Consider the following 14,867-nt stretch of genomic DNA (forward strand, 5'->3'; position numbering starts at 1 on the left):
CAAATTTGAGCAACCAAAACACAATGATAGAACAGAGTACAGAAACAGGTTTGCTATATTCCACAGGGAATTTTTTTATTCACATTCAACTCACAATACTTATCAGCAAATGAGAATTCTTGGTACTGACTGTTCTCCACAGATAAAAGAAAACAAAATTTCATTTTAAAAGCAGAAACATATATAGAGCAACGTCTGTGTCTGTAAGTCTGATGAACAAAATGTTAGTGAAACCACTGAGAGTTTTGCTCAAATAAATAATATTTGGCCTCATTGACAGAGAAGTATTGATAACACTCTCAAAGGAAGTTTTATAATTATCTCATATCTTGAGACAGTTTGCTCTTGGGGAAAGCCTTCAAAGAGGCAGCAGCATGCTTAAAAGAAAGAAAGATTCTAGAATGAAATGGACCATGTAAAATGAGTGACTAGATGTTGATAAAGTACAACAAACCGAAGTTTCTGAGGATGACTTAAAATGGCATTTTAATCCTTCACATTGAAATTTTTGTGAGAACCTTGATCAAAAAAGAGAACAGAATATTGATGCTTCCTTCACTTACTGAAACCATTTTTCCCTCTGATGGCATAAAAGCTGGACGATTGCTGATTCTCAGTTTTGTCTGCAGAGTGTTGAAATTGATCTCCAGTTGACATTTCTCTTGGACTTTGGGAGGTTTGTGTTTGCGGCGGTAGTCCCGGAAGTCCTCTAATTTCTTTTGCATAGCCTGCATTGTTTTTTCTGGAGTCCTGTTTTCCAGCCAAGGAATTGTCCGGCGAATCCATTCTAAAAGCTTTCAAATCAACACAAACAGTTGAAATAAAGGCAATGGAAAAGCAGTCAAAATCATACAGAACACACAAATCCTGATTAAGTTTGCTCCGTTTTAATATTATTGGCTTCATTTGGTATCAGTACTTTAACAGCAAGTAAGCATAAGATTTTCAAAGCTGAAAGATTTTCAAAGCTGAAAAATATTATCTGCCCAGATAGTCTAGATATTTCTACAAGTATTCTGATTTTCAGAAAGATGAACACACATGTACAGTGTCTCTAGCTAATTACTCTAAACCTGAGTTACCCCAAATCACTTGCCACTTTCAAATGTATTGGTCTTGCTGTTTCAAGTGGTCATAGTTCTGAGATCACACATCAGCCAAGTAGTTCAGGTCATGTAAAAATTTTCACTCAGAAATCTGTTAGTACCAAGGTACCACTATTTTCCACTATTGTGTCTATGATCTCAGTATGTTTTTGCTGGTTATGCATTAAAGACAAAGGAGCTCTCACTTGTGCACTACCCATCTGTAGCCTTGACTCAAAAAATTTTCTATTTAGCAAGAAAGGACAGGAGGAGCACAATGTGCTCCCTTCTTCCTTTAATTGCTGTCTGAGTTCACAGATGCATTGTGAGCACTCTATCCAGGTACGCTTTGTAGTATACAAAGCCAACTGGCTTGCTTGGAATGACAGGATCCTGTATGTTTCACATGTTGTGAAGTATGGCTATCTATGGAAATTATGAAGACAGCAAGCCTGGTCTTGGGGCAGACTGATGGCAGCCCCCAAAATACTCTTTCTGGTGCATTAACAAGACTGAGAAACTTGCTGGAGGTCACATACAAAGTCTGTGGCAAAGGAGTCATCAGAACCTTGATATCTTGGGAAACTGAGCTTTGTACCCTAACACTGTGAGGTTTACCCTCCTAGTGTCTTCACCCTGATATCTTGCAGACAGTGCGTGAATTTTTCAGCTTTCAGTATTTAATGAATATAATTATCACCGTGTTAGAAATACAGCTATCTTTACCTCACTTGCTAGTCTCTCATACTCCTCCATCAACCTCTCATTTTCCTGATTCACAGCAAGCACCTTACAGATCCGGTTAGCTGCAGTCTCAGCCTGTAAAACAAAACAAATAAACAGGACATACTCATAAACACCTTCTGAGAAAGGTATAAGCTTGGAGAAATAGAATGTTGCTGCTGCAAATAAAAATCACATTGTTTTATAGCTGTTGATTTGTGCTCCCATGTTACTTATATATATATATTAACTCTACTGTAGTCACAGATCCTAGAGGCCCAAATAAGCCACAGATCAGCACAGAAGTCACCTGGTTGTACAACGAAGGGAATACAAGGGGGAATTTCATACTGTCATTACAGCTGTCTAATAAATCTTTTGTTTTCAAAGATGACTTAGGTAATTCTTAAAGTTATTTTATTAGGTTTGTTTGGGTTTTTTTTAAATCACACACAAAAAAATATTAGATTGGTTAGTCACGGTGGAAAGACATCCCATGTAATTTAGGAGCCCCAGACCATTCTATATCTGCATATCATATATATTTATATTTATACACACACACCTCCTGGAGAATATATGCAGCTCAACTGCTGATAGAAAACCTTTTCCTGACTCCTGACAAATTTATTTGTGATGGCACTACCTAGCTCTGCCATATTTGAAAATTACTTTAATAGTTTGACATCATACATCTACACAGATCTGCCAAATGTGAGTCTGTAGTAAATTCAATCAAATAAATACCTCTACAGACTCCTGTGTTATAAAGTATGTGGAATCTACCTTTTTACATGGGTGGCAAACTCTTCATACCCAGAAGAAAGAGGACACAATAGCATTTCTGTGCTGTGATAAGGTGTAGGGGGCCTACTAGACAGGAAGGAAAATTAAATCCTAAGGATGAAGGAAAAAGTATCAACTACTTTAGGAGTTCTTTTTTTCCCCCTGAAAAATTGTATTATGGTCATTTATAGGCTAGAAATATATGAAGTAGAACAATAGGAAATGCCACATTTGTAAGTTCAGAGTTCCATCCTGTGTAACAGATCTGCTGCTGCTGTTGTTGCCTCTTATACTAGTATTTTGATCCAGAAATAATCCTACTGGCTTCGGTGGGAATCTGGAACAAATATTGTGTTGGATGTCTTCTCTGCCTTTCTGCATCTTACATTCATCTATGCAGCAAATGCTTAAGATGTTGATGTAGCAACAAACAAGTCCAGTTCATAGTATCTTCAAATACAGTTTTTCTAAAATAGTCTTTATAATCACCAAATAAAGACCGAAAATGAGAAACAGAAATCTCCTTTGGAATTAAATAAGTTCAACTTGCTACACAACATTTAACCAAAACAGGTTCAAGTGTTGGTTAAAAACAAGTATTAGTGCTCAAGTAATACTTGCAATAGTGAATCAAAATCACAAATTACTAAATTAGTGATTTTTAACAAACTAGTGGAAATGTGAAATAACCAATGAAAAACACAGCAACCTGATTAATACCTGCTCTGCTCCAGCAAAAGCATGGTAGAAGCAGGACACATATGTCATGATAGCTCTCTCATCAGGTTTGGGAGTGTTCACAATATCTACAAGAGCCGGGGAGAAATGAAAACAACAACAACAACAACAAAAGAATAGTAGAAAACAGGATGAATAAATGAAAGCACAACATATTTTCATGATGATTGTTTTCTTGCCCATTGTTCTGTACTCTAGAAACTCTACAAAGCTGTTATAAATTTAGTGTCAGATTGATTGATGTTGACAAAAAAACCCACACATTAGAAATGCAATATAAACTCTTACGATGCAATGGATTTTTTTATTAAGCTTGATCCTGCAGTATTGTCACTGGAGGAGTTACCTTAATTTTACCAGGACTATCGGCTTAAGAAGTGGCACACACAGGTCTGATGACTTAGAATACGGGGTATTTTTCACTAACATATAGGAAAGACAGATGATATTTGGATTAGGGGAAATGTTCTCCGGAAGTTGCATGTGGATTAGTTATAACCTTAGCTTTATATAATCAGTATTCTTTATATTACTAATATTTGTAATATGTCCAACTCTGACTGCTTTGCTTTTTAAAATTTTCCTACTCTTCATTATGATGTGATTCCAGAGCTCTTCTGACGTGTTCATGTACGTTGCTGTGTATATTTTGCATAGTAGCAACCTTTTATGTACTTACCATTGAGCATCTAACATTTTAAAAACAATCCTGAAAGTGTAAGAGAAGGGTTTATTTTCTGAGCATCTGGTATGAGATAATATTGGCACCTGTAGCAGGAATAATATCCAGCAGGGAGAAAAAAGATGGCATTCTTCTATTGAAATTGTTTTCTTCACTATGAGCTTATTTTCACTTTGTATTTTTTAAAGGTGCTTCAAATGAATGCAGGTAAGTTCAATTAAAGACAATAACATTTTCTAACTGATTTAGTAACCAGCTGTCAAAAACCTACTGGATATTATTAGTAAACATACAGAAAGAGGAGACAGGAAGGTTTGTTTCTATGGAACAAATGGATAGCCTAGTACTAGCTCTACTGGGACAATGGCTCACAAAGAAAATCAGCCCACAGGAAATGATCTCAGCTCTAAGGTAACTAGTAACTAGTGAGGAAAAGATCAGAAGAGGAAAAACTGCAGAATGAAACTAGACAGAAGGTGAAGGATGAGATCTGATCGATCTTGTACAATCTCACCTTCTGAGCACCAGCAAATGCATGGTAGTAACAGGAAACATAAGTCATAATGGCTCTGTCATCAGGCCTGGCAGTGTTTACTACATCTGTGTAGAGAGAAGAGGGTTAACTGCTCAGAAATTCTCACAAGATACTTTTGCCAGATTATGCGGATGATGCTACCTCAGTGCTGTAAGGATTCAAAATAAATACACCATTATTCAGATTGCATTTGTTTACTAAAGTCGGTGAAAAACTACCTACACTTTAGGAAGCCATACACGGGAAAGATACAACTCTCCCTGAAATGGAAAAACATCTGAATGCTGAGACTGTAGAGAAGGGTATTACTACCTTCTGTTTGTGGAAACTTCCAACCAGATGGCATGGCTGGTAGATCTACTGGGTTCAATGTCACTCCAAAGCAACTTTTTCTAAATCACTAGCATTCCAGAGCCATCAACAACAATGCATACAGCATATATTAGCACAGAGGCCCTGTGGCTGACAGGGCATTGGTATATACTGGAAACCTGCACTCCATGAATACATGTTATGCTAAGAAAAGCTTGGATAGCAACAGTTCTCCAATTCCTGTGCCAGTCTGTCTTTTTAGTTTACAGCATAAATCACAGGAGAGTTTGGCTTGTGTGGCTTTGTCCCTGTTACGGAAAGAAACAGTAAAGGCATAGAGTGCAATCAAGATATGGGCATACTGGTAAAAATGGACCTCTTCAATACCTAACAAAGAAAGGTAGAAAAAAGTGATTTTATACCAGTTATGACTAAGTAATGAATAATGCCAGCGAAAGCTGCAAGGATTCCTGCCAGTGTAAGGAGTGGGAAGACACTGGTGTGGAAAGACCCAGGAAAGAGATGACAATTTCCAAGATTAACAGAGATTTCTAAGTTCAGGACCAACATTTTTACTGATTTTGTATTTACTTCACATAGTTGTGAACAAAATGTTTATGCTCAGAACACAGTGGAAGTAGAGTAAAAAGTGAAGGTGAATACTTGGAAGGTATTAAAAGAAGTGTGATTTCTTTTCCTCCTCTCACCTCCCGTTAAGAAGGAGAATAGTAAGTTAAGGGCTAGAACATGCAGAAAATGTGATGAGGGAAAAAAGGACTTTTACATCATTTGTGAAGAGGAAAAAAATGATGAAAGGAGAACGACAAAAGAAAGTGTTCAATGGTAAGGAGATAGTACTTCTGTTTATTCCTTGCTGAGTATTTCAGGGTAAAATGATTTGGTGCCTGAAAGGTGAACTGCAATTCAAAAGATCAAAACAGTTTTGAAGCATGAAGGTGAAACAAAGAACCTCTTCAATGAAGAGTTTATAACCTATGTTTTCTAAGTCATTCTGTATTGGCCCAACTTTTCCACCAAAGACTTCAAGAGGACCAGATACAGTCAGTTTGAGTTCTCTGGATATTTGCTGTGTTATCACTGCTGACATGCCACTAGTGCAGAGTCTGCACACTTAGAGAAGAATGCTTTGAAGTAGTGTAGGTAAATTCCAGTATTTTGGCATCATTTTTTTGCCTGGAGTATAAAAGTTTGGTTATCTTGAAGAAATTCAGGAAACTTTAACAAATATTTATTTGTTATTTGTCAAAAAACTATAAATGTTATTGGAGAAGCCAAACATGAAACTGTTTGTTAAAACTATAATTGCAAAAGGTTTACAGTTAAAAAAAAACCCAAAAATCTTCCCTCAACGTAGCTTCATAGGAGGCATGTTAGCATATTTTGAAAGTTCTGTACTTCTATTTCTATTTCTGGCTTTCTCACTTAAATATTTTAAAAAGTGAATATGCTTTAAACTGCTCATAGTTCTATTTCCCTTTATTAGACTTACATTTTAATTTCTTAAAGGCAAGGATTATATTTTGATCCCGCATTTTATCTCAATTATAACAGTGGGGCAGAAGTTAGGGACCAAAGTACCATAATAAATACAAACAATAAGGAATGAAGCAAAAAGTAAAGTAAAATAAATTATCCAATACATAGGAACAAGAAGGAAAACATTTTTAAAGGCAAAGCTAGTTGCATCATTATGATTCATGTGGAAGGAGTGTCAACAACATGCTGCATACAAAACAAAAGATGTCTTAATGTCTCCTGCTTGTGAGTAACTGCAGTAAGATATAACTCACCTTCTGCATCCAACATCTTAGGGATATCCAAATGCTTTTCAGCAATTTCCATGGCAAGGTTGATATTTCCTATGGGGTCATCCTGCATTAAAGAAGTAAGTACAACTGATCAAAGATAGAATTTTCTCCTTGAAGGAAGACTACAGTAGGTACACTAAAACTTTTTTTGTTTATCCAAGCTGTAAACTGGAATCACAACTATTGCTCTTCAAAAAGCAGGGTCTAGGTATATGAAGTTTTCATCTACCTACTGCTATACTTTCAAAAAGAAAACTTTAATAAGCTATTATGTACCACTAGGACTCTGCTACAAACGTGTTCTGTAGGGTAACATAGATAATGTATCTTTGCTACAATGTTATTTGTGATATGTTATATATTATTATATCTATTATATATCTATATTGTAAGTGTATGCTTGTAATTCTGAGCTAATTCTGAATGAAGTACAGCAGTAATACACACAGTCACAAGGCCATTGGTCTAGTAGGCTATACTAGACCATCCATCATAAAGTTAATCCTGCATGCTTCATACCTACAATATGTTATATTACAGAGATATGAATTCTACCAAGTTCTCTGTTAGTCAAGTGCATGCCTGAGAAGAAGCAAATACAGACAGAAGAACACTTCTCCAGAAGGAGCAAAACTTCACACTTTTGGGTTGGACAGATAAATCTGTAGTGCCTCTATAAATAAAATTTTAGACATGTCAGAATTCAAGAACTTCTGATATTGAGTATTTTATTTTGGTTTTCAAAGGAAAGAGAAAGGAAGCAGTAAGCACAATTCAGATAAACAGCACACATTTCATGTCTTACAGACATGCTACAGACAGCTATTGCTGACAGTGGAATAGCATGTCAAATCAGGACTGTTTTTAAGACAGCTTTCTCCTATCACCTTGGAGAGAAAACATCCTATGTGAAATGGAGATTCATACCATGAATGCTGTTATTATTTTCACATATTCACAAACTGCTAAATGATCATAGCCACTTTGAAAAATACCATTGTCACAGGGAGGAGTTGAGAAAATACGACACAGAAAAGCAAAGTTACACTGGAGGGCATTGAAGAAACAGGTTAACAGGTTTTCTGAAGGGAATTTCCAGGGCTTCCATTTGAATACAAACCCTTTATAGAAAGACATCTAGTCTCAGTCGTGTTTCTTTTCTTACTTTGAAATTAACTTAGTAAAATTACTTACTACAGAATCACAGCAATATATACATTTCTCAGAAGTCTGTTCCTCATGTATATACATATATCACTGTAGTAGTTTTGCCTAGGCCAAGATTTTTGGTAGCAGAAGGAGCTGCAGGGGTGGCTTCTTTAAACAAAGATCAGTGGAGAGCAGGAGGAGAGTGCATAAGCCCTGGAAGAAAGACTCCTCCGTGACCTGTGATGCAGCCCATGGTGAGGCAGCTGTGCCCCTGCAGTCCATGGAGGCCACCAGGAAGCAGAGATCTACTTACAGCCCGTGGAGGACCCCACACCAGAGCCGGTGGATGCCTGAAGGAGGCTGTGACTCTGCGGGAAGCTCACCCTGGAGTGAGTTCCTGGCAGGACCTGGTAGTCTGTGTGGAGAGAGAAGCCTACACCAGAGCAGATTTGCTGTCAGGATTTGTGATCCTGTGAGGGACTCAGACTGGAGCAGTAGGTGCCTGAAGGACTGTTCTCAAGTGGGATGACCCATGTTGGGGCAGTGTGTGAGGAGCTGCACCGGTGGGAGGCCCCATGCCAGAGCAGTTTGTGAGGAAGTGTAGCCTATGGGAAGGATCCACACTGGAGAAGTTCGTGAGACTGTCTCCCATGGAGAGGAACCCCACACTGTAGCAGTGGGAAGTGTGAGAAGAAGCAGAGGCAAAGTCCATCTGTAATGAACTGACCACAACCCCCATACTCCATCCACTATGCTGCTGGTGAGGAAGGAAGGAGGGTCGTGGGAAGAGGGAGGGGTGGGGGGATGTGTTTTAAGATTAAGTTTTATTTCTCATGTCCTTGATCTTCTTTTTCCTTTAATAAATCAAACCTTTTTCTCTCCAAGTTGAGTCTGTTTTGCCTGTGATGCTAATTGCTGAGTGATCAATGTGTCTTTATCTTGACTTGCAAACTGCTCGTTATATTTCTCTCTCTCTCCTGTCCAATTTAGGAGGGGGAGTGATATTATGACTTGGTGGACACCTGGCTGAACCACCACAATCTTAAGTAGTAATGCCCATGACATCTCTTTCTACAAACATATTGTATTAGATAGCCTTTCCTTTAAAAGCTACATACAATAAAATATATTATAAAGAACAGTTTAAATTTTGATATTTAATAATATATGTATAATAGAAAATGATGTCTCTAACCAAGTTCTCACTCTATCATCATTTAGCAGTTTTATGCATCATTGACGAAAAAAAACCCATGAACATATTTTTGCTATTACACAGGACTGTGTGTGTAACACAACTACTAAACGTGTAAACAAAAATGTACTGAAATTAAATGGGACAAAAATACTCTAAGTGAGATTTAGAGTACACTCTAAGATTTAGAGTATACTAAATACTCTAAATCTGAGTATACTCTAAGTGAGACCTATTGACTAGGATAAAACACGAATGAATGATGAGCACTTCATATTTGTTAACAACTTCTGAATAATTGGAGATCTCCATCACTCATCCTTTTAAATAAAACTACAAGCCACAACATCTGCTACAGCTAAAGAAATACCTCATCTAACTTGTCATAGTCAAGAAGATCAGGCCTGTGTCTATGGATAAGGGCGTTGAAAGCAAGGCCATCTTTCCAGCTACAAGTTCACACAAAACGCATTGGTGAGGAAAAGAAAGGACAGCATGCAGGAGATAAGAAACCAAGAAACAAGACACCAAGACAGCTGTTAATATTACCAAAATGAGCAGTCAATCAAACACAGCCAGGTCAGAAAAGCAAGTTCTATTTTAGGATTTTTCTGCATGTGCTTTACGTGCCACGGCTCAGCCTCAGTTTGAAATCTGACCTGTTCTTATTTTGGAAACCCCTAAGAGGGAAATAGTAATGCTGAAGCAGATCGACTTAAATTCTACTCCCTTTTCTCAGCACTCATATATAGGTTGGTTATACTGCAAAACTCTAGTACTCTTTTCAAAGTACAAACTTCATTAAACTAATTTCTGTTTGTGTCATGTTTGTGTACGTGTATACAGAGGCGGGTAGCTTAGTCATTTCACGAATCTGTATATTCATAGGAGAGATTGCATGTAGATTTAGAGAACATGTTGGTGTTGATGGCTAATATTTTGTCCTTTGTTTCAGATTGGCAGTTGTCTTAACAACTGTCTAAATTAAAAGCTTTTGTGTTTAGGAATATGTTCATTTAATATTCGTCACTGCAGATCTTGGGGATCCCGGCATAAATTTAACATATATAAAGCAGACTAAGTTTTCAAATAATTTAATTTCATTCATTTATTTTTTCTCTCATCAAAGGCTTTCTAACAACAGTTGATTCCACTGGTAAAATCTATTTGTAATGGAAAGGCATGGAACCAAAAAGATAGTCTATGATTTATCAATCTCTCTTATCAATGAAAAGTTGCACTTAGTATGTTAAAACCAAGTCTAAGTTTTCTGTTTTATTGGTGTTTACATGAGACCTCAAGATGCATTCCTTCCAGAGAGCAGAAAATGGCATGTATGTATTGAGAGCTAACGTGAAACGACAACATTCCACTTTCTTTCTAGGTTTTACTCTTCAGTAAAGATATCTAGAAATTCTGACATTATTACTTGCTCCTCATTCCTCTCTCTCGAGCCAAAGTGGCTGATATCTTTTAGAAAATATGCATTTCGCTGTGGGTAGCACACTACAGTGAAATACTTCTGTAATCTCCATGAGTTACTCCCTAAGGAAGTTAGGATATCAGGTTTGCTTCTGCTGACTGGAAGTAGAGGTAGAAGTACAACCTGAGAATTGGTGAATATTTTCAATATAAGACTAGTAACTTATTGTGTACTCTTTATTACCAAGGACAGTGTTTGCTCTAAGGAATCTTAGGATTTCTCATCATCTCATTGTTTACTGCTCTGCAATCTACAGTCATGTACATCAGATACAAATCAGGATGGACTCTGCAATATTACCAGAGGTGAATGGAGAATTCCAATGTATTTGATTTAACATTCATATTGGGCAGCATAAAAGATGTCATCAACTGCCTGGCAGCTGAGAAGCAGATTATTTGCAATTAAATAATGACAACATTTTAATGGGAAGGAAAGGACACAAGGGCAGTCACAAGGTCCTTTCCTACCTGTCACTGGGTTTTTTGAAGGAAGCTTAGAAAGCCGTTCTGCATTAGTATGCACTCCTCAGCTTGTCTTTTAGAACACACGCTCAGCAAACCAGAAGTGAGCCAAATCACTACAGGACAGCATGCTGTACCACCCAGACATATGACCTTATTTAGCTTGGAGTAGTCAATAAGATCAGGTCGGTGTCTATGGATAAGTGCACATAATCCAAGGCCATCTTTCCAGCTTTACAACAAAAAATAGAATGGAAAAAATAGTTAATAAAGTCATGGCATTATACAGTTTGATCCTTGATCAAAGCTCAAAATCAAATATGAATTCTCTTGTGAAATCCTGACACAATGTTTTGTCAACTTTCATCCCTTTGAGCTTTTCTGTTACTGTAAACTTTTTCCTGTAATAAATATCTTGCTCAGTAGTCCATATTTCCTAAGGACTCCCTAATACTCTCTAGGCAGTGTACATTATGTGAAACAGTCACTGATTTCAACTTTCAATTTGTGCAGTGTTCCCGGATAGCTTAGAGTACATATTCATCAATTAAAGTGCATAACCTCCCATCACACTGTTAACTATTAAACAGCATGTTTGTGAAAAAAATAAAAGGTGAGCTAACCTGCAATCACTTGAATTCGCTGAAGTAATCGTTGTTTTCTGTGTCAGTTATTTCAGACAATTTTAATGGCACAACCATGTTGTGCTCATAGAAGTAAGTAATAAATCAGCTTAGTTTATTTAAAACACTTTACACATATGACTTTGATCATATGGCTTTGATCTGAGCTCTTACACTTCAGTGTGACTTCAGGCTCACTATCTTTTGAGGCAAGAATAAGCAATGAACAGAGCTACAGACAACATCTATTTGGGAAAGATTATGAGAAGTTCCCTTCAGCCAGGAGCAGTTACTCTGAAAAACTCTTCATGTAAACACTTTATGAAGTTACTAGGACTAGGTTTGAGGTCTCATTCTGTGCAGCAACTGTTTAATAATAAACATGTTAAATGGTTAAAATTCCTGCCACTGAGATGTCTGAGTAGATCCTTCAAGTAACAAAACCATCTCCAATAACAAAGTAATACAATTAAGCAGAATATACATACATTGTATGATATAAAATAATCCAGAAGATAAAATTGAATCAAAATGAGCACTAAACTAACAAAAAGCTTTTTTTTTTTCCCAAAAAGTATAGCCTAAAATGGCCTGGACAGCCCTTTGTAAAGTCATTCTGTAAGAGCCAGTCAACCTAAACATTAATCAAAGTACTTTCATTCAAGATATATGTACACATACTAAGATTCTCATTCTGTAACTTACAGTAGACTCTGCATCCATACCTCTATATATTCAATGAAAATAACACGCTACAAATTTCAGATATCTTAAAGGCAAATCAGGGACTGTAAATCAAACAAATTCATCTGTGGATGCATGTGAGAACCATACCTTCTGAAAACAAATTTGTTTAAAGTGCTGCTATTGTGTATTGTGTGCATTTTTTACTCATAATTTATAGGTAAGTTACAAAAAATAAAGACTGATTCATCATAATGGGATATCTGCACACATTTTTGCTAGGAACGGTCTATATCTACAGTGACTGTCATTTGAAAGCAGTCATTTGCAAAGTCCCTATACTGCAGTACTCAGATATTCCCATATATCAAGAACACTTAATATTATGGTCATTCTGTATGCAGTAGGGATCTTTTTTTTTTTTAAATGTAGCTATGAAAAATAGAAGATGCCACAGGCTAATCAAAATAAGAAGACAGAACACGAGAAAGTCTAGTTAGCAGTGAAGAGTGAAATACATATCTACACAATTGTGGAAAAAATTTGAGCTAAAACATTTTAGACTGCTTCTATCCCTTGAAATAGTTAAAGCTTACCTAAGATGGAAGTTCTGAATGTTCACGTTTCTGTAAGGAGCAGTTTTTCTTTGACACCACAACAGCAGCCCTTCTTTGGCAGAGGTCTCTGTAGAAGACACCAGGGAGTTAAAAAAAAGTAAAAAATGTATAAAGTGCTCAAGTAATTAATTTCTTGTCATCTTAAACAAGATGTGGTTAGCCATCTGAGGCTGGTTTGCATAAGCTAACATTTAATCCTAAGAGATATAAGTGGACCTTGCCTTGCCTTGCCTCATTCAGCTCAACTGAAACATCTCAGACTACCATCTCTGCCTGCACAATAACTCCAGGATATTAGAAGTTTAAGAAATTATACTGGTTGGACAGCAGAATGTATATTTGAGGAAAAATACACATACAAATATAATAGAACTAGGCATAAAAGATTGTTTTGGTGCCTACATGAAATATGCTTGCAGTCTCTCAGTCCACTTACTTATCAGGAGGTGTAAGTGCTGATGAAATACCTTCATTATCTGAACCCTGTGTGCACCTGAATGCATTAGTAAAGGACAGAAAAAATCAAATAGACTGTTAGGTCCATACTTCATGTCCCACAAATTATGGGCAGGACAGTATGCAGAGTTTTAATTTACTCCACTTTTGTTGAAAATTAATATCAGTTTCTAGAATTCTAGATTTTTCACAGCATAGACTTGACTTACAGGGTATTGTAACTACAAACACACCTTTGGAGTCAGTTACTAAGTGAAAGTTAAGAAAAAAACCAAACTTGAAGCCATAGGGTGAAAAAAAAAAAAAAAAGAGATAGAAAGAAGGAGGATATAGTCAGATAGTATTTACAAAAAATATGAGAAATAGACAGGACTAAAAAAGTACTTTGGAAATAGGACTATCATACAGGGTACAGCATAGTCTGAGGGCACCAAAGCTCATCAACAGAGTTATGCTTCTATCTCTGTAACTGAGAAACATGCCCAGAGCTTCTGCATTTAGAAAGCTGGCTTGAGATCTCTCTCAAGGTTAGGAGAAATCAATTTTGTTACCAGGTAAGAAAATTGCAATATGATTTCCTTTGAAAAAAAAATCATTCATTTTGAAAACACTCACCTCACTTGTGCACAATTCAGATAAAAATGTCTTTATATTTCATAATTATTTAACATAGTTGCACTACTATACCTTCCACTGAAATATCCTGGATAGCAAAGCGGAGGATGATTGTCCAGATCATACCCAGTGTCATTTTCACATTGCCATCAACAATTTCTAAGGTGAAAAAAAAGATAGCAGTAATATTTAGAATGTGTTTTCCGTTTTCTCTTATTTTAATAATATATTTCTATAAACAAGATATTGTATCTAATAAATATGATTTATTTCTACTATAATTCTTTATCTACATAAAGTTCATCTGGGTTGATTTTTCCACAAACTCATGCTGGAGCTACTCTGGCAATAGGGATGAAAATTACTGAGGTTAAGTTCGCTTCAGCTCTTCCATGATATATAAGCCCTCCAGGTAGTTATAACTGTCTCAAATCTTTACCTTTTAGGCTGACTTTTTTTAGAGAGAGATTGAGGGGAAATACTGAAGTTTGAATAATATCAGCCTTACTGTTTTCAAATGCAAAGGAACTGAAGAAAATATAGTCCTACTCTGAATTTTGAGAAACCACAGGACATTAGCAGTATTATTTTTTAATAAAACAGTACTCAGAAGTTCCCCTATACTTTCTGAAAATTTCACCTGTCATACCAGCACACACTAGATCTTAAGAATAGCTCAAAGACTGCACCTTCTGAGACTAAGCTATATAGTTTCCTGCCAAGCATTTCTGAAACACAGCTATAAGATTCTAATGTCTTACAGGTCTGACACCTATGCTCATTTATGTATTGTTTCTCATTTATTGTAACTTATCTACTGTTTCAATACTGCTTGAGTCTACCTACAATACAGATAGTAGGAAGGTGCTTTCTCCAACTGTTCTCACACGT

The 14,867-nt window shown here is 36.5% G+C and overlaps 1 protein-coding gene across 12 annotated transcripts in view; it reads right to left on the bottom strand.

Moving 5' to 3' along the window:
- ACTN2 (actinin alpha 2) overlaps nt 1-14,867 on the bottom strand; it is a 68,158-nt gene that overhangs the window by 22,106 nt on the left and 31,185 nt on the right. For 8 of the 12 annotated variants that reach the window (XM_061989799.1, XM_061989797.1, XM_061989798.1 and 5 more), the window contains exons 4-10: nt 14,049-14,135; nt 12,885-12,972; nt 11,135-11,213; nt 6,673-6,754; nt 4,529-4,614; nt 1,812-1,904; nt 564-794 (exon numbers count right to left, since the gene is read on the bottom strand). In XM_061989799.1, coding sequence (XP_061845783.1) covers nt 564-794; nt 1,812-1,904; nt 4,529-4,614; nt 6,673-6,754; nt 11,135-11,213; nt 12,885-12,972; nt 14,049-14,135 — 746 coding nt within the window. Of the gene's footprint in view, nt 1-563; nt 795-1,811; nt 1,905-3,314; nt 3,401-4,528; nt 4,615-6,672; nt 6,755-9,404; nt 9,484-11,134; nt 11,214-12,884; nt 12,973-14,048; nt 14,136-14,867 lie in introns of all 12 variants that reach the window. The other 4 variants (XM_061989791.1, XM_061989793.1, XM_061989787.1 and 1 more) reach the window with 2 other exon arrangements.

Source organism: Colius striatus, chromosome 2, assembly GCF_028858725.1.
Source record: "Colius striatus isolate bColStr4 chromosome 2, bColStr4.1.hap1, whole genome shotgun sequence".
NCBI classification, from domain to species: Eukaryota; Metazoa; Chordata; class Aves; order Coliiformes; family Coliidae; genus Colius; species Colius striatus.